The 20,542-nt window shown below is 42.1% G+C and overlaps 1 protein-coding gene across 3 annotated transcripts; it reads left to right on the plus strand.

The window, feature by feature from the left end:
* Positions 1-273: 273 nt before the first annotated feature.
* On the plus strand, positions 274-19,100 carry POLR1D (RNA polymerase I and III subunit D). Of its 3 annotated transcripts, XM_063331857.1 has the most exons (4): positions 274-428; positions 9,794-9,864; positions 12,338-12,512; positions 17,728-19,100. In XM_063331857.1, the coding sequence occupies exons 1-4, from the start codon at positions 403-405 to the stop codon at positions 18,011-18,013; spliced, it is 558 nt and encodes a 185-aa protein (XP_063187927.1). In that variant the 5' UTR covers positions 274-402; the 3' UTR covers positions 18,014-19,100. The 3 variants fall into 3 exon arrangements, with proteins under 3 accessions (XP_063187927.1, XP_063187938.1, XP_063187948.1); XM_063331868.1 differs by lacking the exon at positions 12,338-12,512 and having other exon boundaries at positions 9,790-9,864; XM_063331878.1 differs by lacking the exon at positions 12,338-12,512 and having other exon boundaries at positions 324-428.
* Positions 19,101-20,542: the final 1,442 nt, after the last annotated feature.

Below are 20,542 nucleotides of genomic sequence, written 5' to 3' on the forward strand. Positions count from 1 at the left end.
GGTGGCCGAGCCCCGCTCCCGCCTCCCTGGTGCTGGCGTCGAGCCCGGTCCCCCTCAGCCACGGGCGGTGGCTGCCCCACGCTCTCTTTCCCCGGCGTGGGGCCCGCAGCGCTCCCGCCGCTGGGGCGGAGGTTTACGGTGGGTCCCGCCGCCATGCGGGGCCCAGCTGTCGCCCCCACTCTCCCCCCGGGGGGGGCGGACACCGGTGGCCGCAGGTGCCCGGCGGGGTGTGGCGGCGGCTCGGTTCGTACCGCCCCGGCTCCTCCCCGCCGGGGTCCTCGCCGTCCTCTGCGCCTGCCCCGGCGCTGCGCTCCGCCCCGAGCCAGGCAGTGAGTGGGGCATGGCGCCGGCCTTCGCCTGAGGAACCGGGACGCAGTGGGGGGGGAGAGAGCGAGCGCCGCCATGGAGGAGGACCCGGAGCTGGAGAGGTGAGAGGCGGGGAGGGGGGGGCGCTGAGCGGCCGTGGGAGCTTACGGCCTTGGCGGGGCCTCTCCGCCGAGCAGGGCCCGGCGTCGCCTCCCGCCCCGCAAGGCCCGGGCAGCGCCGGTCCGGAGTGTGCGGGGCCCTACGCGGGCGGCCGGGGTCTGGCGCTGCGCCCTGGAGCGGGCTCCGGCCGTGGGACGGGCCCTCCCGGCGGTGGGGCTCGGCGGGAGGCGGCGGCGGTGGTCCCCGGTGGAGAGGAGGGCCCTGAGCCCGGCCCGCGGCCCTCCCGGCTGCCGGGAGGGTCACCCCGAGGGGAGCGCGGCCTGGGGCGGGACAGAACTTTGGGGCCCTCACTGAGGGGGTTGCGGTAGAAAATACAGAAGATCTGCCTACGTGATAGGAAAATCCATTCCTTTAAAAAAATAATTTAAAAAAATCAACTCTTCTAGTGATGTGTACTGGTACCATTTAGAAACAAGATGGAAAAGCGTCGGCTATAATTTGGTGATTAGGTGTGCTTGGTAAAATTTAAAACAAAAAGATAAAACTTCTCTTCTTACAAATGTGCTTTTTCAGCATTGGAGGTGTGCCCCTTGACTAATTGTGAAGATTGTCCTGTTCCTTGCATGGAGTAATACAGAATGCTTGACAGCTGTTTTTGTCAAAAAATAAACTTTCTACTTCTGCTTTGCCTTTCGTTGGGACTGAGTTACAGTGTTCCCAAGCAGAAGTTGAGGGTTAAAATGCAGATTTCTGTATTTGGATACTCAGTCACAGCAGGCTTTTCTTACTTTTGCTTTAGAAATAGACTTTAGGTGTATAGATCACAGATTTTTGGGGTGATCTATTTATAGTTAGTGGGTTGTTGTTTTTTTGCAAGCTTATTTGTGAGTAACTGCAGTTTTCTTACGGATGTTGAAAAAACCTATTACAGTGAAGTGATGGCCAGAGGCTTTCTGAACTGTTCTCCTCATGGTTCTCTCCCTCAGCTTCTAAGAAACTGTGTTTGAGAGCGCTTATAGAAAATAACTTGTTTCTGCTTATATCTGGCAAGTATTTTAAATGGGACAAAAGTGATAGTGCCGGGGTGGTGGAAGGGCTGGAGAGCATAATGCTTTCTAAGAGGCCTTTAATGCTCGATAAGCTACTTCTGCTCTCGGATCATCAGTTTAATAATTAAAGCGTCTTTCTATAGATGTGTGAATGTTATTTTTACTAGTGCTGTTGCAAACTTAAACCTTTTTCATTCATAGTGAGTTGAACCCTGCCATGCTGTCTGTCTTATGGCTGCTATTGTCATGCTGGGGACTTGGGGTCCCCTGGGCAGTTCAGGGCACCGCCACGCACTCACCAACTATAGCTGTCTGCTCCGCAGGCTCCTCCTGGCGCTCTCCTTCCCAGGAACCAGATTGGAAGTTTTATCCAGCCTCATAGCTTCAATCTGAGTTGGGATTTGCTATTTCTTTTCCGTGGCAGCGTGGTAGATAATGAGGATGAAGCTTGGTGTTACTTACCCAGTGGTGCACAGTAGGGTTTAGCTGTCTGGTGTCTTCAGTCCATGCTACTGTTCACCTCCATATGTGTTTAATCAGCTCTGAACACATTATAACTACAATATAGCATACTTGATGATTATCACTCTCTGTCCTGGATCCACCTGTCATTAATTACTTTTTCATACCCTCAGCTTTCTTAACGGCGTGCTTTGCTAGTAGCACCCTGAATTCAGTTCGTGCTGTATGCATTTAGATGTCATACTTCGGTGTTTCTTATTCTAAACATGCTTCCCTGTAAAGTCTTAAAGATACAGACCTTTCTTTATCCTTTGGGTTACAGACATTACTCCTTAGTTTCATATTCAATGATGTGTTGATCGTACTCTCTTGTGAGTAGTACAGTGATGGTAGTTAGGGTTTATAATTTTTATGTTTTTTATAATGTGGCTTTATCATATAAATAATGGCATTTCTGTTCTGTAGCCACAGTGGTAACTATTTTTGAGTTTAAAAATGGGTTTATTTGGAATATTTTCAGTAGTCTGTCTCTGAATTCAGGCTTGTCTTGCAATGCACAAGTCTTAAATAACAGCTTAAGGTTTTTGTATGTGTGTGTTTTATTTAATTTATCGTGGCGGGGGGGAAAGAAGTGTAACTATTTTTATGCAGTTTTTTTCAGATCTGAAGCGAATTCTGTGTCCCAGCATTCCAAACAATGATCTGTTAAGACAAGTCAGTCATCCTATTTTTTTTTTGTTATTATCTAAGGAGAGGTCTCTTCATCTTGCTTGTTTTATTTCATCATTACTGACACATTTACCTGCTATTATTTTTCAGTTTTACTGTGTCTGACTGTCGTTTGACCTTGTGTTGGATGTTTTCGTTGCTTTAAGAGGAAGTGATAGTTGCTACCGAAGCTGAATACTAACTCGCAAGTTACCATGTGACTGTCCCGTACTCTAGATTTTAAAACTCTAAAAGCTGTGAATACCAGAGGTGTGTGAAATAGTAATGTTTGCTGCATTCTTCCGAATTACTTCCTCTGCTCCATCTCATCCGATAACCTCTGTTGGAAGTATGAACTCATGTTTTTTTTTCCTGTGGTCTTGCCAATATGTCAGTGAAGACCCAGAGTCTTGAGATAAGGTGTGATTCTAAGAAAATTCTAGGCTAAATTCTGTTGATATATAATTAATGGTATTGTGAAAACAGGATCCAAGAGTGAGTAGGCAAGAAAAAAAGGTTATACATCATCTACTAGGAACTGATTAGTTTGTTTCCCCTGCAAGCACGCGTACCTGCTTTTCCTATTTAATTTCAACTAAATACCCTTTGGGATATTACGGGGGATCACCATTTTCATCCTTATGCAAAAAAAAAAATTTTTTTCCTCATCCCCTTCTTAAATTGTCCTCATGGTTGTTCTGTATGCTTGAAGCACAGAAAATACGTTGCTTCTCTGAGAATATAAAGGAGGTAGCTTTGTTATACTGTGTTCACAAATTCTTCTATAATCCCTTCTGTCTTTCAACAGCAATAAATACTTTAGCTTGGTTACCATACCTTGTTAGAAGTGCCTACCAAGCTCGTTTGGAGCATCATTTACTTGGAATTAAGTATTTCCTAAGGAGATGCTGCTCTGAATCACGAGGAACACTATAATTCTGTAACAAGATGGCTGTAGTTGAGTGGAGAATCGATCGTCTAATATTTTTGCTGCACAGACATCCCAATTATACTTTTTAATGAGTAAGCTTTATGCCCTTGAGAAATTAATTGATAGTTCTTACTGTTATTTTTAATGGTTGAAATAAAAGTTTCAGGGTTCACTATGCCATTCTTTCTCATATTTATGGCAAAAAGTGATCTGCAAGCTAAAATCTGTTTGAAACGGAGTGGTATGCTCACTACTCAAGCTGGTGAGAATATCAGCACAGAAATGTGCTGTGAATAGCACTCACAGGTCTGACAAATAGAATATTTAAGTAAGTACAAAACGTGATCTACAAAGAACAAGAGCATTCATGTGCCTGTTGTGGAGCCTTTGAACAAACTTTGGAAAGTTTGTGGCATGTTTTTACATTGTTTTTCATTCCTGCTCTTTATGGTTTGGCTTCGGCTTAATTCCTTTTCATCGGTTTTCTTAGTGTGAGCAGATAGGACAGATCAGCTCACAGGAGTTAATTATAAGTAAAGCTGGCCTTCATTACCATTCCTTTATTGTAGAAAGCAGTATCTTTAGTCCTTTACTTGACCGAAGGTCTTGATATTAATTATTCAGATGTAATCAGAATACCAACGTCCACTTCTGTTTCCAGTCCCATGCATGGTTAAAAATGAGTTCTACAGTCAGCATAAAGCTACTTTGAGGTTAAAAATAAGTTCTACAGTCAGCATAAAGCTACTTTGAGAGAATGGATTTTAAAAGCTGCTAATTTTTTTCCCAAAGCTTGCAGCTTGCTGTCAGGACCTAGAGTGCCTCAGGAGGTAGGTTTGAGCGTGATTTTGGGGATCACAGTAGCCAAGCAGCCTGGCCTTTGAGCTTAAATAGTAGTGGTATAGACTGCAAGCAGTTAGTGATGCTGTGAAGGTCTTTTATGAAGATATGTTTGATAAAGAAGTCACTTCTCTGACTCTGGGAGATGTTGAATAGGAACGCTGCCCTCCTTCTCCAGGCCTGTGCACTACTGTAGCCGATTGCGTGCTTTGAAGCAATTCCAGTAGATTTATTTTCATTAGCGTTCTCATTGGGATCTTTAATGAGATGATGGCGTGGGTGGAGATGGCAGAGTTTGTTAGATTATGTGCCAAAAACTGCCAGGCACACCCACAGAGGACTCAAGAGAGCCCATGGTGGGTGGGGGAGCCCAAATAGTGCCCAGCCCTGGCTTCTCCCAGGCCCATGCTGGGAGCCACCAGCCCATCAGAGGTCCATCTCCAGGAGCCCAGAGGAGCACAGGGACACAGTAGCAGGTGGGAACCCACAATAAGGACTGAGGAATGAACATCATCTCTGGGCCCCTCCCAGGGCTGGTTCCCAGGAGACAGCCTTGGCCTCCAGGCATGGCACCCATCAAGATGAGTCAATGCCTTTGGGACTTAAGGGAGTTGCTGCCCAGGGGTGTGGAACGCATTAGAGGCACTTTATGGAGTGAGTAAAACCAAGTGTCAGGCACTGAGGTGGGACAGGGGACTTGTTTATCTCTGCTGCAGTACCGGAGCAAGCGTGAGAGCATGTGGCTGCTAGTGAAGATCAAACTGTATCAGCTGGTGAGTGGGTGAATAAGGTGGGAGCTGGAAGGTGAGCATGTATCTCTAAGAGCAAGACCCCAGGAGGAGCTAGCTGTCGGAGGCAGCAGGGAGTCCTGCTGGAGAGGCTGTAGGGTGAGGGGCTTCTATGGGTGAGACACATATGTGTGCCTGTGTGTCTCTACAGGCAAGACTGCAGTGGGGTTGGGTACTGGGGAACCGGGGAGTCCCAGCCAGCTGTGTGTGGTGGTCTGTACCAGCAACTGGAGTTGGGCTGAAGCCCTGGGGCTCCTACACGCAGCCAGAGAGAACAGCAGGATGAAGCTGTTGGGGTGAGCACTCTGTGTGTCTGTCTGTCATCGGTGTGGCCAGTGGTGCGTATATGTGGTGTGTGCATCTGCCTGCTGGGAGTAGATTTCCAGCTTTACTACTGGTTGGACCTGGGCATGGAGCTGTGGCTGCCTGGCCTCTTGGCTGTCAGATACAGCCTGTCTGCTCCTAACAGAGTGGTCTATAATTACAAACGTTGGGTGGTCTCTGTAATGATATGGTGTTTTCATTGCCTGTAACTGTATCAGACATACCTCTTTATTACCGATTATTCATTTTTCAGTCTCTCTATTCAGAAAAAATGATGAAGCTCTTTCCCTGAGCAAAGAATAGAAGATATCTCTGGTTTTCCCTGACTTCGGAGCCTTTAACATTGTCCCCTCTTTGGGCATGTGTGTTCGTGATGCAAGTTGTTGGGATTTTTGCAGCAGGAGCTTTGCCTGTAACCTTGAAATACAGAGGGAAGAGTCTAATCCTTCAGAAATGTAAATAGGTCTTGGACCATACTCTTGAAGATAAAAACACTGGTTATATCTTCATGTTACTGTAATTCTGCAGCTAAGCTTGATTGCTCAGAAAGGATTGCCACAGCAAGTTTTAAGGGGTGCTTTCTATAAAAGATGCCAGTGTTCTTAAATATGCCCCTGTCCTTAATTTTCCCTCCTATCAGTCCCCCAGTATTTGGGTGGTTCTCATGTGAAAACTGCGTGCTGTGTTCCCTTTGCTTGTGCTGCTGCTCTTGAAGTTGAAGCTGGCAGCCACAGGACTGTTTGTATTGTAACCAAGCTGTAAAAATGACGAAAGTGAGGAATGTGGAGTCCCAAGAGGCCTCTAAAAACAAATGTAAAAACCTTGTTTGCATAGCTTTTAAGCTTTTGGTTTCCTTGTGTGGAGGATGTAAGTTCAGTGAGTGGAAACACATGATTTCAAAGAGGATCTGAGCATTTTTTCATTTGTCTGTGCAAGTCAAAAGGGTTTTGTAAAGGTGCAGTGAATAAGGGTGATGCTGAAAGACCAATATTAGGAAACGATGTTTGATAAGAAAGGAAGATGTCAACTTAGAAGGCTGCTAAGATGGGTGCCAAGTCAGTCTGATCTTTGATATAACCAGAGAGAAAAAAAAAAGTCTCAAATACTTATTGGCTTATAATTCCTACTTAAGTTAATAGAACTGGTGTCACCATATTGATTTGTTGTGATGTTTCCCCTAAAACTGAATCATAGCTGTTTAAGATATGTATGTGTGTGTATTTTATTAGTGCTTTGTAGCTCAGGTACCTTAGGTTTTGATTCTAATCATAAAACAATGACAGATATAGTGGCTTTTAATCTGCTTCCTAGTCAGGTTTCTCAAAACAGAATCACTAAATTTGGTTAATTGTGGTAAGTAAAAGTCAGATGCTTTTTTTTTTTTTTTTTTTTCCTCTTTCCTCCCCTTCCCCTGACATTGCAGTTTGAAGGCTCAGGACAAGCTTTCATAAAGGCCGCATGTTCCTGCTGTCATCAGTATAAACTAGCTCGGGCTGCTCAAATAGCAAATTCTATGTCTGGACAAAAAATAAATTTTGGCCTAACTTCCTGAAGATCTGTGTGTGCAACATCTCCCATGTTCCAGTGGCAGAGCCTGTGTTTCTCACCCTTATTTTTTTGTTCTTTGGCAGTAGCTGCCCCATACATCCCACTGCTCCCACCTGGGAAGGCAGCAGCAGCAGCTGGCGAGGCTGCAGACGCTGTACTTAGCATCTGGGTGCAGGCAACTCCAGCAGGTGACGGCTTACTTGGACTCATTTTCCACTAATGCCCATGCTATGGGTGGATATGCAACATGTCCTCTCCATCAGATGTATGCTTAAAAAAGGATCTGAAGTACCCCAAGCCCAGCTGCTACTGAGATCATACTAATAACTATATAAGAGAGAGAGAGAGACTTCTGTGAAGAACCTGAAACCAATGTGCCATTAATAGATTAGTGCATGGAGAAGCAATACTACAATTTTTGGTCCATTTCTCTACTATTGTTTCCGTGGAAGTTTTGGATGCTTTCCTTTGCAAAGCCTTTCAAATACGAACTCTCAAAGGAAAAAGTTATGACCTGTGAGTATTTGCATGTCTGTCTGGCACAGGCCTCAGCTTTTGCTGGATGGAGTGGTTTCCCCTGGGAACAAAGGGATAGAATCATAGAATTGCCTAGGCTGGAAGGGACCTTTCAGATCATCTAGTCCAACCATCAACCCAACTCTGACAAAAACTATCACTAAACCATATCTCTAAGGGCTATGTCTACCCGTCTTTTAAAAATCTCCAGGGATGGTGCCTCAACTGCTTCCCCGGGCAGCCTGTTCCAATGCTTGACAACCCTTTCGGTGAAGAAGTTTTTCCTGATACCCAATCTAAACCTGCCCTAGCACAACTTGAGGCCGTTTCCTCTTGTCCTATCGCCTGTTACTTGGGAGAAGGGACCGATATATATATATTTATTTTTTAAAAAAGGTTGATAAGGGATTGTTTATATGTTGTTTGAGAACTGTGACCGATTCTGGAGGCTCGTTTAGGAATCTTTAGCTAAAGTATTGCTTGCTGAAAATGACTGTAAAGTGAGGAAGTAGTTCCATGATAGCTGTTCGTAAGTATAAAATATGAAAACTATATTCAAGCAGAATTGCAGAATAACTGTAGAAAGAGTAGGTACACCTTGGCGTACATTACACTTGTGCTTATTTAGTGCCAGTTTGTCTTCTGTTGTCAGGGAAACCAAAGCGTGTCCAAAAGCAATACAGACAGAAGAAAAAGCGTGTCTGTGTTTATAAAATGTCACCAGCCTATCCTAATGAATGAATGAATCCACGATCACAAATGTGCAGGGAGCTGGTAAAGGCTTATGTTAAGACCATAACAAATGGAAGAAGGTTAGATCTAGACTGACAGGTTTAGGCTGCTGTGTAACTGAATAAGGTTTTCTCATTAGCTGCTGAAGGAAATCCTGTACTGCTTATTTTCATTCCCTCTTGCGCACATGAAGTTTATTCATTTAAAGCTAAGACCTCTTGTGTTGTCTATTAGACTTTAATAACCTAAATGGTAATAAACCGCTCTGTTAGATGTTTAGAGCCCAGCATTAACTTGTGAGATCTTCACATGGGCCTGCCATATAAATTGTTTGCTTTTCTTCAGACCTGCTTCTGCTATTAGATGACGACTCTTGACTTCTCTAGTCTCAACTTTGGCTTGTCAACAAAATTGATACTCAGGCTTTTTTTAATCTGTGGCAAAGCAGCAAAATCCTGCTATGCTGATAATACCATAACAACATGATGGGACGTGGCTTCCTTGAAGTTTGAGTTGAAGTCGTTGGCAGTTACCTTTTTTGCACAGTCTACAAACACATTTGTACTATCAAGATGACGATTGTGTATTACAGCCAGGTCCACAGCTTTCCTTTTCGGTCTTGCAGTTGGTTTTGGTTGACATCTATAGTTGCTTACACTTAACTAACCAAATTGTTGGTTTATGCATTCAATGTATATAATAAATGGCTCACATCATCCGTTCACTGGTTTTCCTATTAACTTCAACCATGTAGTGTAGTGTGGTTACTTAAATTTTATTTGAGATTGAAAGTAATTTTTAAAGATAACTGAAAGATTGACATTGCAGGAGTTATCTATAGTTTGCGTAATTTACACTCTCAAATGACTTTTTACATGAGCATAGTTACTTAATTGCTTTAGTGTTAGTCTGGCCAGTTTGTGCTAGAAGATGCTGATAAGGTAAACGTTGATAATTTTGGACGGTTGTGGATTATAGTCACAAAGATGAGCTCTTTTTTCCACTGTTACACAAAGCTAGTGCAGTTTGATAACTGATAGTTGCAGTTTTCACTGTCATCTGACTTGCTATTTTACTGGTGTTGTTTAACTGTGCTCAAAATAAGTCTGCTGTGGTTGAAAGACTTTAGGAACAATCTAACTGAAGTGACAGCAGGGAAGAACATTTCCAAGGGACATTTCAGTGTAGTATACCAGTTTTGCATGCTTTATTTCTACTCTTCAATTAGTATTGCAATTGTTGTATTTGCAACAGTTAATTCCTTTAATATGTCAAAAAGTTTCTTTTAATGTTGGTCCATAGGAATCTGAATTATCTTAACAAAAAAGTCAAGGTGATTTTGGTAGTCTCTTTATTGTTTAATTCATTACAGTGAAGAAGCTCCCTACTTTCTTTACATAAGTGCATAAAGTGGCAAGTTCTTGTGTTCTGCAAGGGGTAACTTTTTTCTTTTCCTCATGTTTAGGAAGGCTGTGGAAGAGTTACTTAAAGAGGCAAAACGTGGGAGAACCAGAGCTGAAACAATGGGAGCTATGGGTTGGTAAGTTGTGCCAAGAGGAAATGAATGCTATGACAGATGCCAAAATAAATTTTACATGTAATGTGTGACAGAATTCTCTGCCTTTTAATTTGCTTCACGTTTAAATAATTTGTCTTCATCCAGGTATTAATTTGTCTCGGCAAAATTTTGAGTCAAGATAAGAAAGAAGTTGAAGTAAATTCTCCCTGCCTGAGATTGCTTGACCGAATGTGTTGAAGTCAAAGCAACTGGAAAACTGGCAGTAGCTTCTGTAATAGTGTTTCCTTATAACAGATGGAATTGCAAAGTTTGGATTGGAACCTCGTGAATCTTTAAAATACTGGATAGCTTCAGTGTGCGTGTACTTACATACTGGCCAGATGTTACTGGGTTAGATTCTGTTTAAGTTAAAAGAATTCATAGCCTGACAAAGAAACCTAAGCCCTTAAAACAATAAAAATATTAAATGATCCTCTAGTAGAGCATCCATGTGTAAATTACAGCCAAAAATGAACTCAAAGTATAATCCAATTTTGGAAGGAGGTATTTTTTAATACTAAAAAAAAAACCCTAAACACCAGGGGCTAATTTGTATAGCAAGTGAAAGTGTATAGCAAGGGAAAAGAATCACAGTATTTAAATATTAAGTGAAATACAGTATTAATTCTTCAATGCAGTATCTCAGTTTTTACAGCTAGATTATCATGGGCTGTAATGCGTGTAATTGTAATTAAAGAAGTAATAACATGCTGAGAATGGTTCTTAATCTTAAAATAATGTGTATGACTTTGATAAGAAGCTATTGGATCTAGGGATGTTCACACAAGTAGTGCACCAGTTGACTGGGTTAAACTCATTTGTAGATAAAGTTTGGCTTCCTCCACCAACAGTAGTAAAAAGATAAGCCTGTGCGGTTAATGAAGTTCTCAGCTGATTTCTTGTCCATGCTTGTTTTGGTAGCTCTGAAGAGATTAAAATAGGGTCTTGCTTAAAAAAGTTAACATCTTATATTTTTTAAACAAGTTTGGGGAGTGTTTTATATATTTTACTCAGTATTTCTGCTAGGGATGCAGTTTATACCCTTTATGTTAAAATCGTTTAATTGGTTTAATCCTGTAGAGTGGTTATAGCTATACTGATACAGCATGCCTTTACCCTGTCAGCCTTGCCAAATGGCCAAGTAAACCAGCACAGATAATTAGCACTGTGAAGTGTTGCGTGCATCCAGTTACCGTGAATTTGCAAGTTAATTCCAGGTGTGTAAACTAAAGATTTCTGTTGGGAGATAACCAAGTGTCGCTGTGCAACTTTGCTGCCGTCTGTGCAGTCTGGAATACCTGCCAGGAGCATGTATGGGCTTCTACTGCTGGCTCTGGCTATTCTTATTCCTTGTCTGTAAAATAGCAGTGGTCCTGCTCAGCTGGCCATGATGATCAGCTCGGGGTAACACGCAGTTTGCCAAAGCCTGATGCCCAAGATCCTGGAGGGGATATCCAAGGGTGACCTGTTCTTCAGAACAGCTGCAGATTGCAACAGAGTGAAATAGTGTCTGGCTGGGCCAGGGTTGTGTTAAAGGTGTAGGAGGAGAGGATTGTCAAGAAGGCTTCAGACAGAGGAAGACTGTTGTCGTCATAGGAATTGGTGTGGTGATATCCTGAATTGAGACTGTTGAAATAAGGATCCTTTCAACTGCAGAGAAACATGAGAGTAGCTATACTGGGTCACACAAAGGATCCATCTCTGCAGTGCCCTATCTCCATCAGTGGCCAATACCCAGTACCTCAGAAATGGAGGAAGAAAAGTACAAGAAAGCAGCAGTACGTCCTCAAGGTACTATCCCATCTTTGGGTATTCTCTTCCTTCTCTGAATTTATCCTTGAAGAGACTGGTAGTAATCCAGTTTATCACAAATCTGCTGCCATAGAGTTTGGCATAGGCTAGCGTACAGCTGGTGTGTGTGGCCGTAAAGAAACTATAAAGCCCCCTGTAGGTAGACTGTCAATAAGTCTTTAGTGTCTAGTTGTGCAAACACAAGAGACAAAACAGCTGCTGCTGCCATCCCTTTAATATTTTTCATACCCCATTGTGCTGGTTTGGTCCTTCTGAACTGTCCCAACAACTGGGTATTGCGTATAGACCTGGGAGACGAGATCACCAGTAAGATATTTGGAAGGAAACTTAACTATGCTCAGTTGAGTATCACACTCCAGCAAAATGGAGTAAATCCTGAAGGACTTATTAGACCTAGGACTGATGAGTAACCTTGCAACTGTAAACTACTGAGACGAAGGTAACTGCTGCTCTGAGCTTTGTGGTTACCAAATTAAATGAGCAGAAAAGTTAGCTCATGAAAATGTGTATTGGTAGACCAAATCCAGGAGAGTGTAACTGGTAGAAGCAAAGAGACAAGGTCATCACCAACTTGTCTAAAAGCACAGTCTTAACAGGTAAAATGCAAAACCTTCCTTCCTTGCCAAACTCAAAATACTTACAGGTGTGTTTCATGAGGACTTCTGGGATTTCCTCAGCCCTTTGTCAGAGGAGTCCTGGAGAAGAGATGCACAAACCCTGGAGACATCTAGTGTAAGGCCATCAGTCCTGCATTGGCACTGGATAGTTGAAGCAACTCGGCCTATGAAGAAAAGATTTGTTCTGCCACCTGTCCTTGGGTAAGGAGAAGCAGAGACTGCTACTGCTCGTACTTCATTGATTCCAGATGGATACTGGGAAATACATTTCTGGAGTCCATAGCATTTGACAGGAAATGGTTAAAGGGAGGTGTGCGGGGAGGTGGTATTCCCAGGGAACCATATCGTGCATACCATTACAAAGGAGTAGTGTCTCCTGGTGTGTGTTGATGGCAGCAAAACCTTAGCCAGTAAGCCCCTGCACAGGGTTTTGGGATTGCTTTCAGTTTCCAAGCCACTGGTCCGTTACTGTCCGGAGTGCTTAGTTCTCTGTAACTCAAGTGCGCTGCTTGAAGAAGTTCCGCAAGTACCCCTACCTAACTTTTTGCTGTCTGAGATGGATAGTCAGTAGCTATTTGAGCCTAAGTTGCAAACATCCAAGCTAGCATAGCTGGCAGGTACCAAGCAGTCATCCTTTAGCCCCCCAGTCTCTGATATGAAGACTCAGCCTTGGAATAGGGGACAGTGGTGTTAGTATTTTGTCCAGTTTGGGAATGTTTTGCCAGTGTTACGCTGTCTTACGAGTTTGCTGTGGATGACATGGGTAGGTGCTGCAACCTGTAGGGATTAGATACTAGTAGAAGAAAGGCTTGTCCCAAATACGGCAGTTGGCAGTGTATGCAGGAAGGAAAATTACCCAAGACACTTTGGATATGGAGCAACTGTCGGTATTGCCAATGGGCTGCATGAGCTCTTACTTGGTAAAGAGTCTAAGTTCATTGGCCTCCATGCCCTCAGGACTGCTTAGATTGGCAGTATCTAGGTCCATGGCAAATTAATTCATAAAATACTGAATATTTGTATTTGTAGATCTTGCATTTTTTGCTCTCAGGTATTGACTTGTTCCTTGGATGTCCTCAGGATTCTTGCTCTCAACACTGCAGTATTTCTCGTTACTGCAGTGCTCCTTTTGTAAATACTCTGGCCATAGTGATTCTTGTTGTGGGTTACCTACATCCTTATGATACCACATGATGTAGATTCTGGCGCTGATGTGTCTGGTTCAAGCATTAGTGGAGCCAATCACAAGTAAGAAAATGTGTGAGAGAAGAGTAATGGAGGATCCTCTTCTGAAGGCATCTTAATCCCAGAAACATTGAGCAAAAGAGAGCAAAATCTGTGGCTAAATCTCAGTGATGCTGCTGTGATGTTGGAACTTCTGAGATGAGAAAAGACATCAGAGCAGCTGTAGTAAAGTTAACGCTTGAAGGGCCACATAGCTCCAGGGTGGGAAGTTGTGGACAAATAGTGTAAGAACATTTGAAACTATTGGATTCATCAGATGGAATAAAGCTGTAAGGTATTGGGATTTCCATTGTGTGTCTAGGTAAGATCAAGCTAAAAGCTCAGCCTTGCTTAAGCGGTTTTGTTGGTCCTATGTACATAGTTTGTAAGCTTCTTATAGGAGTGGAGTTAGGTCCTTTTTTAAGAGGTTGTTCTGCTTTAATTGAGAAAGACAGTTAAAATGCCACAAAAGCCACTGTGTGGACAAGTTCTGGAGGCTGTTTCTTTTTTCTGCAGTGTATAGATCTGGCCTTCAAAGATGCTGGTAGCAAGTGAGCTGACGCTGAACTGAGTGTAATCTTCTTGGCTTATTTTAGAAGCTTACCTAAAATAAGATACGGAAAACAAGATATTTTGAGATGGTTTGTTCAGCTCTGCATTGTAAGAGCAGATGAAATTGCAAAAAGCAGATAAATGTTGGAAGCATTAAATTATTTTTAGCCCTATTGTAAAGCAATCCTAAAATTGCTTTCATTCCTATATATAACTTTCTGCTCAATATCAAATCTCTTAGTCAGAAGTACTGCAGAATACAAAATAATGAAGATGAGGCCAAAGAGTTTGAGTGCCCTGGAACTGCGAAATGTATCACATCTTGTCTTTGAATGAGTTTGCATGACTGTGCAGAAGCACTGCAATGTGATCCCACTATATCGCTTTCATTTGAGTGTGATGAGAAGGAGAAACAGGGTACAGACAGAAGTTGCAGAGGAACTGTGTTAAAATCTTGTCATCGGAGCACAGGTTCCCATCCAAAGTCCTGGTAGCTGCCAAGACCATACATAAAAGTTTGCGGTGTCATCCCAGGAACCCTCTTTTGTGAGATCTCCTGTGCAAGGACAGCAGCCTGGATTAGTTGGTGTGGCAAAACAACCTCTAGCTGCCTTTTTCTTTTTTTTTTTTTTTTTTTTTCCTTCTTCAGTCACCCTTCTGTTAAGTACTGTATTTTCCATGCCAGTTTGGAAGTGGTAGGAATGAACTTGTAAGTTCATGCATAATGAACTCTGTTTCCTGGAAAGATCGGATTTGCGCTGTATGCTGAGGCTGGCTGTGCCAAGCCTGTGTGATGTGTCCAGTTACGCAGCGAAGAAAAGACTGTGGCACATGGCACTGTACCCTTGTGTCTTAAATGGTGTCAGCTTGTTTTACTGTTAAGAGCTCGTATGGTACACTTCTGTACTGAACTGCGCTGCTACTTGATGACAGGTATTGGCTAGAAATTCTGTGTTATTGCACGGAAGTTGCCTTTAAATGTCAAAAGTAGAGTTAAGATTTGACCTATGTTTGCAATAACTGATTTAATCTGTTTTTCTTGCTCGAAATGCAGGGTTGACACTTTGTCCTTGCATAGTGGAGAGATTTTGGGGTGGGCGGGACTTATCTGTGGAGGGCGATGAGGTTCTGCAGCTAAGAATAGCTTGGTTTAGCTTATTGGAGCATGCAAAGCAAAAAAGTGAACACTTACACTGAGTGAATGCATTGCTATGGAACTGGAGTCTGTTTTGTAGACAAGACTGCTCCAGAATTGCATGTTGTGTGCTTGCTTTGGTCATGCCTGCAGGCATGCTACAGTTCGGAACTTTAATGTTCTTTTAACACGTTTTGGTTTTCTTTTTGAAAAAGCACCAACAAACCAGTATTGTGTTCCACCTTGCACAGTCTGAGCTTCCCTCCCAGCCCTTCAGAACTTCCATTGAGGGGAAAGCTGTCGTTGAATTGAGCATTGTGGGATCAGACCTACAGCAAGCCAAAGGCTTGTCTTCAGGGAGGTCAGCTGTAGAAGTATTCTACAGTTTTCTCACCATTAGGAATGCTCTCAAGGATCTTTATCAGTGGATTAATACAGTTCATGATTCATCTTCACAGTTCAGTTCCATATATACCATGGATGTACGCAAATATTACGGCATGTGTGTGCGCATGTGTAATGTAGCATGTGCCATACCTCTCATTTCCTTTAAGACTTTAAGGCAGAATTTGCTTTTTTTGAAGTCTGAGGTCACTAAAACTAAGGACTGAGGTTTCTTTTCAGGGCTTTAACTTACTACTGCTCCGTGAAAGCCCGGTGGCTCGCTTTTATCACTGTATGATGGTCGACTAATGGTATCTCTTAGCTGACGCTGAAGCCCTGCATTTTTCATCAGTTTTCTTTCTTAGTATAGCTCAGGCAGCACTCATAGTGCCAAAAAGAAAGAAATACTTCATCAAGGTGAATTTATGTAGGGTGGATTGTCTCATTCTGGTGCTATATATATTAGTGCTTAATCAATGCATTAGCTCTTGCAAAAAAGCAAGAGGAAGGAGAAAAATGTGAAATAGTTTTTGCCTGGATGCAGCCTAGAGAAAGCTGCCCTCCTTGGCAGGAAATGTTGAGGTGCAACAGTTTAATGCTGGCGTAAGACATACAGAGGACTTAAATGTTGGCTGGTTTGTGTTACATCTTGAGTGTAACCTGTGCCATGGTGTGTTCACCATGTTCATAGCTGATGTAGCTTGAAGTAGAAACCCTATTCTACTGACATATATTACCCATGTATTTTTATTCAGTAATAAAGTTAATGGATAAATACTGTCTCCCTAGTTTACGAAACAGCTATAGATCTAAACCTCTTTTTTTAATTTTTTTTTTGAACCAAGGTTTGAACAAAACAGTGTAGATTTATATGCAGAAAGTTTAGAAAACTCTAAAACTAGCGGTGCTGTAGAAATGTGTCAAGAAATGCCCGGTGGAAATAAACAATGTGGCTGTTTAATGTATAATTCTAAAATGATTCTGATAAGTTCTTTTGAGAATTGCGGACAAGAACAATTATCAGTAATGCTTAGTAGGCAGACCTGAAGCAAACACCACAGTAAATGCTATGTCCAGTTAAAAGCCATGGAGCGTGTGAAGTAATCAGACACAATCTTCGTTACAGTTTTCTTGTTCTGATACCTCTGATTATTCAGAGGTGTCAAAGGTTTTTAAATGGTCAGAGTAGTTTCTACACTCACACAAAATATTCAGGTAGAATAGATGATCTTAACGTCGTGGTGTTAGGATTCTTTGACTCCATAATTGAGTCAGTAATTGGCACTGTGATCTCCAGCAGCTCTGCTTTTTCAGAGTAATCCCGTAACTTCTCCGTTAGCACGCGGACTCAAAAATGTTGTCAGGATAAATTGCAGAAATATATTCGAACTTGTTTTTTTCTCATACCATTCTTTAAGAGATGATAAATCGGGAGTAAGTAGCGTACAACTAATACCAACAAGATAAGTAAAATGTAGAGTACTGGTTTACTAAAACTATCTGATAAATTATGTGCAAAAATGTTAAGCTGCAAGAGGAGAAAGTCAGAAGCAATGGAAGAGAGTTGGATAAGTATCCTTTCTGTTTAAGAAAAACAAATAAAATACTTTGTTTGATGGTTGCCAAATATAAATTAAAATCCATATGCCTCGTGTCTGTTTTATTACTGCAGCTGTTTGAGTTCATGCAAGTGTATCTTTTACTTTCAAAATATCCTGGTTCATTAAATAACACTGACTTTAGTAGCTTGTGATCTTGTAAACCATTCCAATTTAACTTAGAATATGTTACTAAATATTTGATTCCTGAATACCTGAGTTAAGTGCTGTCAACCTTAAAATATATTGGCATCCTCTGCTTCCCCCTGCACACGCTACCTTGTGAAAATCATGTGGATTTTCACTGTATTGAAGTAAAATAATTTTCATCCTATAAAGAGTAAGATAAAAGGAGAATGAAGACAACCTTGAGCATATCTTTCTGTACTGAGAGTTTACACTAGGTGGCATGCAAGGAAAGCCAAAAGCACAAACCTGTCTTAAAAGTATTGAAGGTAAAATCTCAGACTTGTCTCAGGATGTTTTTATCTTGTCTTTTGATCACTTTCCAATGTCTTTACAGGTTGAAATGTCCTCTTGCTGGTACAAATAAAAGATTTCTTATTAATACCATCAAAAACACATTACCGTCTCAAAAAGAACAAGACCAAGAACGTGAGCAAAAGGAAGACGGTAAGGAGCCTGAGCCAAACAAAAGCAGGAAAGAAGAAAAACCAAAGAAACGCAGAATTCACCCATATACACCCAGCTTTCAGTCCAGGAGGAGAGTCAGCTACTCTCCTCCAAGACACCGAAACAGGAACCAGCACACAAAGGATAAGCATGAAAAGCGATCAAGCAAACGATGAGGGGAGGAGAGTGGCAAAGATGTGGTGTTACAAGGCAGGAATGTCATCAAGTGTCGGACTGCAGGGATGTCTCAGTTTTTCAGGAAAAGATGCTGTTCGGAATTGAATTTTGAACCGAGTCGCTTGTGTGAGAAGTAACCTTGAGGTAGCTTTAGAAGACTTTTCTTTGGGACCTTTAAGAGAAAAGCAAAGTGCAGCATAAATCTTTCAGTCGTTTTAGAACAGACATTCCTCTCCCTTTGCTCCATTCCTCTCTCCCTCTCTGACTAAGCTTAGGGTCTTGGTGATGGAGCGTGATATGTGTGTCACTGTCCGATACAACTCATTTAGTCATGTCACTCTTTTGGAAATAAATTTAAATTAAGCAGAAATCTATTTATTGTGTAAAGTTGGCAGAACTTCTTTGCTGCTAACCACTAAGGAAGTTTCGTGTGTTTGGGTTAGTTTAGTTTTGCAGAGTCTAGAAGAAGGGGATGCTGGTCAGTGCCTGGCCAAGCACGTACATTTTGTATAGAATATAAGAGTTTGCTTTCTTTAGTATAAAAGGAACAAATTTAAAATGGGCAACACTGGTTTTGCTTTCCAGGAGGAACTACCCGGAAATACTGATTTTGCTTGTTATTGTATATTCACAAACCTGTCATAGATAATAGTAAACATTACCCCTAAAAAGCCATAACTGCAATAATTGTCTCTGTTTAGACTTCCCTCTGTACGGAAGTAGTTTGAACAGTCTGTTGTCATGGTGCTTTCAAAACAAACCTTGAAGACAAAATCATCATGTTCTCTGTCCACTGCTAAGAAGTTTCCAAGTAAATGTGTAATACTAGAAATGCAAAGGTGATACTTAAAAACAGTCAAGTGCTCACTTTCCAAGCCTGTGTGACAATTCTGTAGTGGTACAGTTCTTAAACTTGTGACTTGGAGCACACGTAACACACATCGGCACATTCTACGTCTCGGTTCTGTTTGTGTTACAATAACAAACTGTGTGAAATATTTTGTATTTCAGTATTCTCAGAAATGATTGTTTTGAACATAGGTTTCCGTTTTTAAGTGTGTTGACAATAAAATCGAAAATGTTCATTGAAAATGCTTTGTGGAATTAGTGATTTTAACGGGTTTCTTAACTGACGTGGGCCTCTCTGCTCTAAGGGAGAGGAGGACTAGCGCTTCGTGGTCCTTCAGTGTTGTGTCAGGCCAAGGGTGCCACCTATAGGCTTATCTATAGCTCGTCTTGCTGTGCTGGCCTGTCTCTCTTGGAAAGATGATGTTAGCTAGGAGATGGGGAGACCGAAGTGGAAATCTGCTTTGGCTGCATTTTGATGCACGAGCTGGGAATTACTCTTCTGAGGAATGGGAAGGTAGTTAAGCAGGCATTGAGCCCGTCGGTGGCCGCTTGGGTCAGCGTATCCAACAAAGTGGGGTGCTTTTACATTTCCACTGAGGAGCTATGGATAGTTTCTCTGTTTCCCTGCAGGAACCACAGCACTAGAAGTCCCAACCTTTCAGAAAATTTCCTATGATTTAAGTGGAATCAATGAAAAAGTAGTATCTTTGGAGAATGTAGGAGTCTCTTTGGTTTAAATAAACAGATGTTGTTTGTGTTCCTTATTTTGCTGGACACTGGTTGTATTCTCCCTAATAATCCTTTTTGGAAGGATAAGACCCACGATACCAGCCGGGATGCAGCAGCGGTGCTGGATGGATGTGGCTTTGCGTCAGAGAATTCACCTTGCCGTTGGTCAGGATTGGGGCTGGAGATGTTCCACAGGACAAATCCCTGTGAATTCTTGCTTGTCTGGCTGGCGGTGACAATATGGTGTCCTAAGAGCTTTCCACGCTCTGGCCTTCAAACACCCCTTTAGGATAAGTGCTGCTATTGATTCTACATCAGTTTAAGACAGGCTTTCAGGTAGGGAAAGTGATGAGAGTATGCTTTCAAAACGAGTGGGTTGTTGATAGAGAGCGCTTCCGTACCAGCAATGCTCGACTAGAGGATCTGATGTGACCTAAACCAGAGAGCTGGAGAAAGCCTGTCTTCATCGGTGGTGGTAGGTTCAGATCTAATTCCACTTTTTTTCTGACTTACAGAACATATGTGAATTATTAATCTTTCATTGGTTGATTCCGTATTTTGGTGCTGTCTTTCATAAGCGTACATAAAAACAGAAAACTGCTGCTCATTAACTGTTCTTAAGGCAAATCTTCACCTCCTGAGCGCTTTTTAAATAAAAAATGGTGTGCAAAAAGCCAGGTTTGTATTGCGTCTGCAGTTGCTTGCATTGTGCAGCACCAGCATCACATTTATAAGGTATCTTAAAGATAGGATTTAAACCCTGAAGCTCAAAGCTGAGCATGACTTTTCAAAATGTGTTATTAGCTGCTGCAACTCAGAACACTCGTTACTCGTAACGTGCCTAGTCCTTACAATAAATAAATACATAAATAACTAAAAGGTGTGATCTTGGTCTCGGCTTCCTCTAGCAGTACATTACAGCCTAATTACGGACATGGGAGTCAGTGTTG

The sequence above is a fragment of the Chroicocephalus ridibundus genome, chromosome 1 (assembly GCF_963924245.1).
Source record: "Chroicocephalus ridibundus chromosome 1, bChrRid1.1, whole genome shotgun sequence".
Taxonomy (NCBI): Eukaryota; Metazoa; Chordata; class Aves; order Charadriiformes; family Laridae; genus Chroicocephalus; species Chroicocephalus ridibundus.

Coding starts and splice junctions, on each gene's coding strand:
- POLR1D (XM_063331857.1), top strand. CDS start 403: ATGGAGGAGGACCCGGAGCTGGAGAG. Junction 9,865..12,337: donor ACAATGGGAGCTATGGGTTG/GTAAGTTGTGCC, acceptor AAATACTTACAG/GTGTGTTTCATGAGGACTTC. Junction 12,513..17,727: donor GTTCTGCCACCTGTCCTTGG/GTAAGGAGAAGC, acceptor ATGTCTTTACAG/GTTGAAATGTCCTCTTGCTG.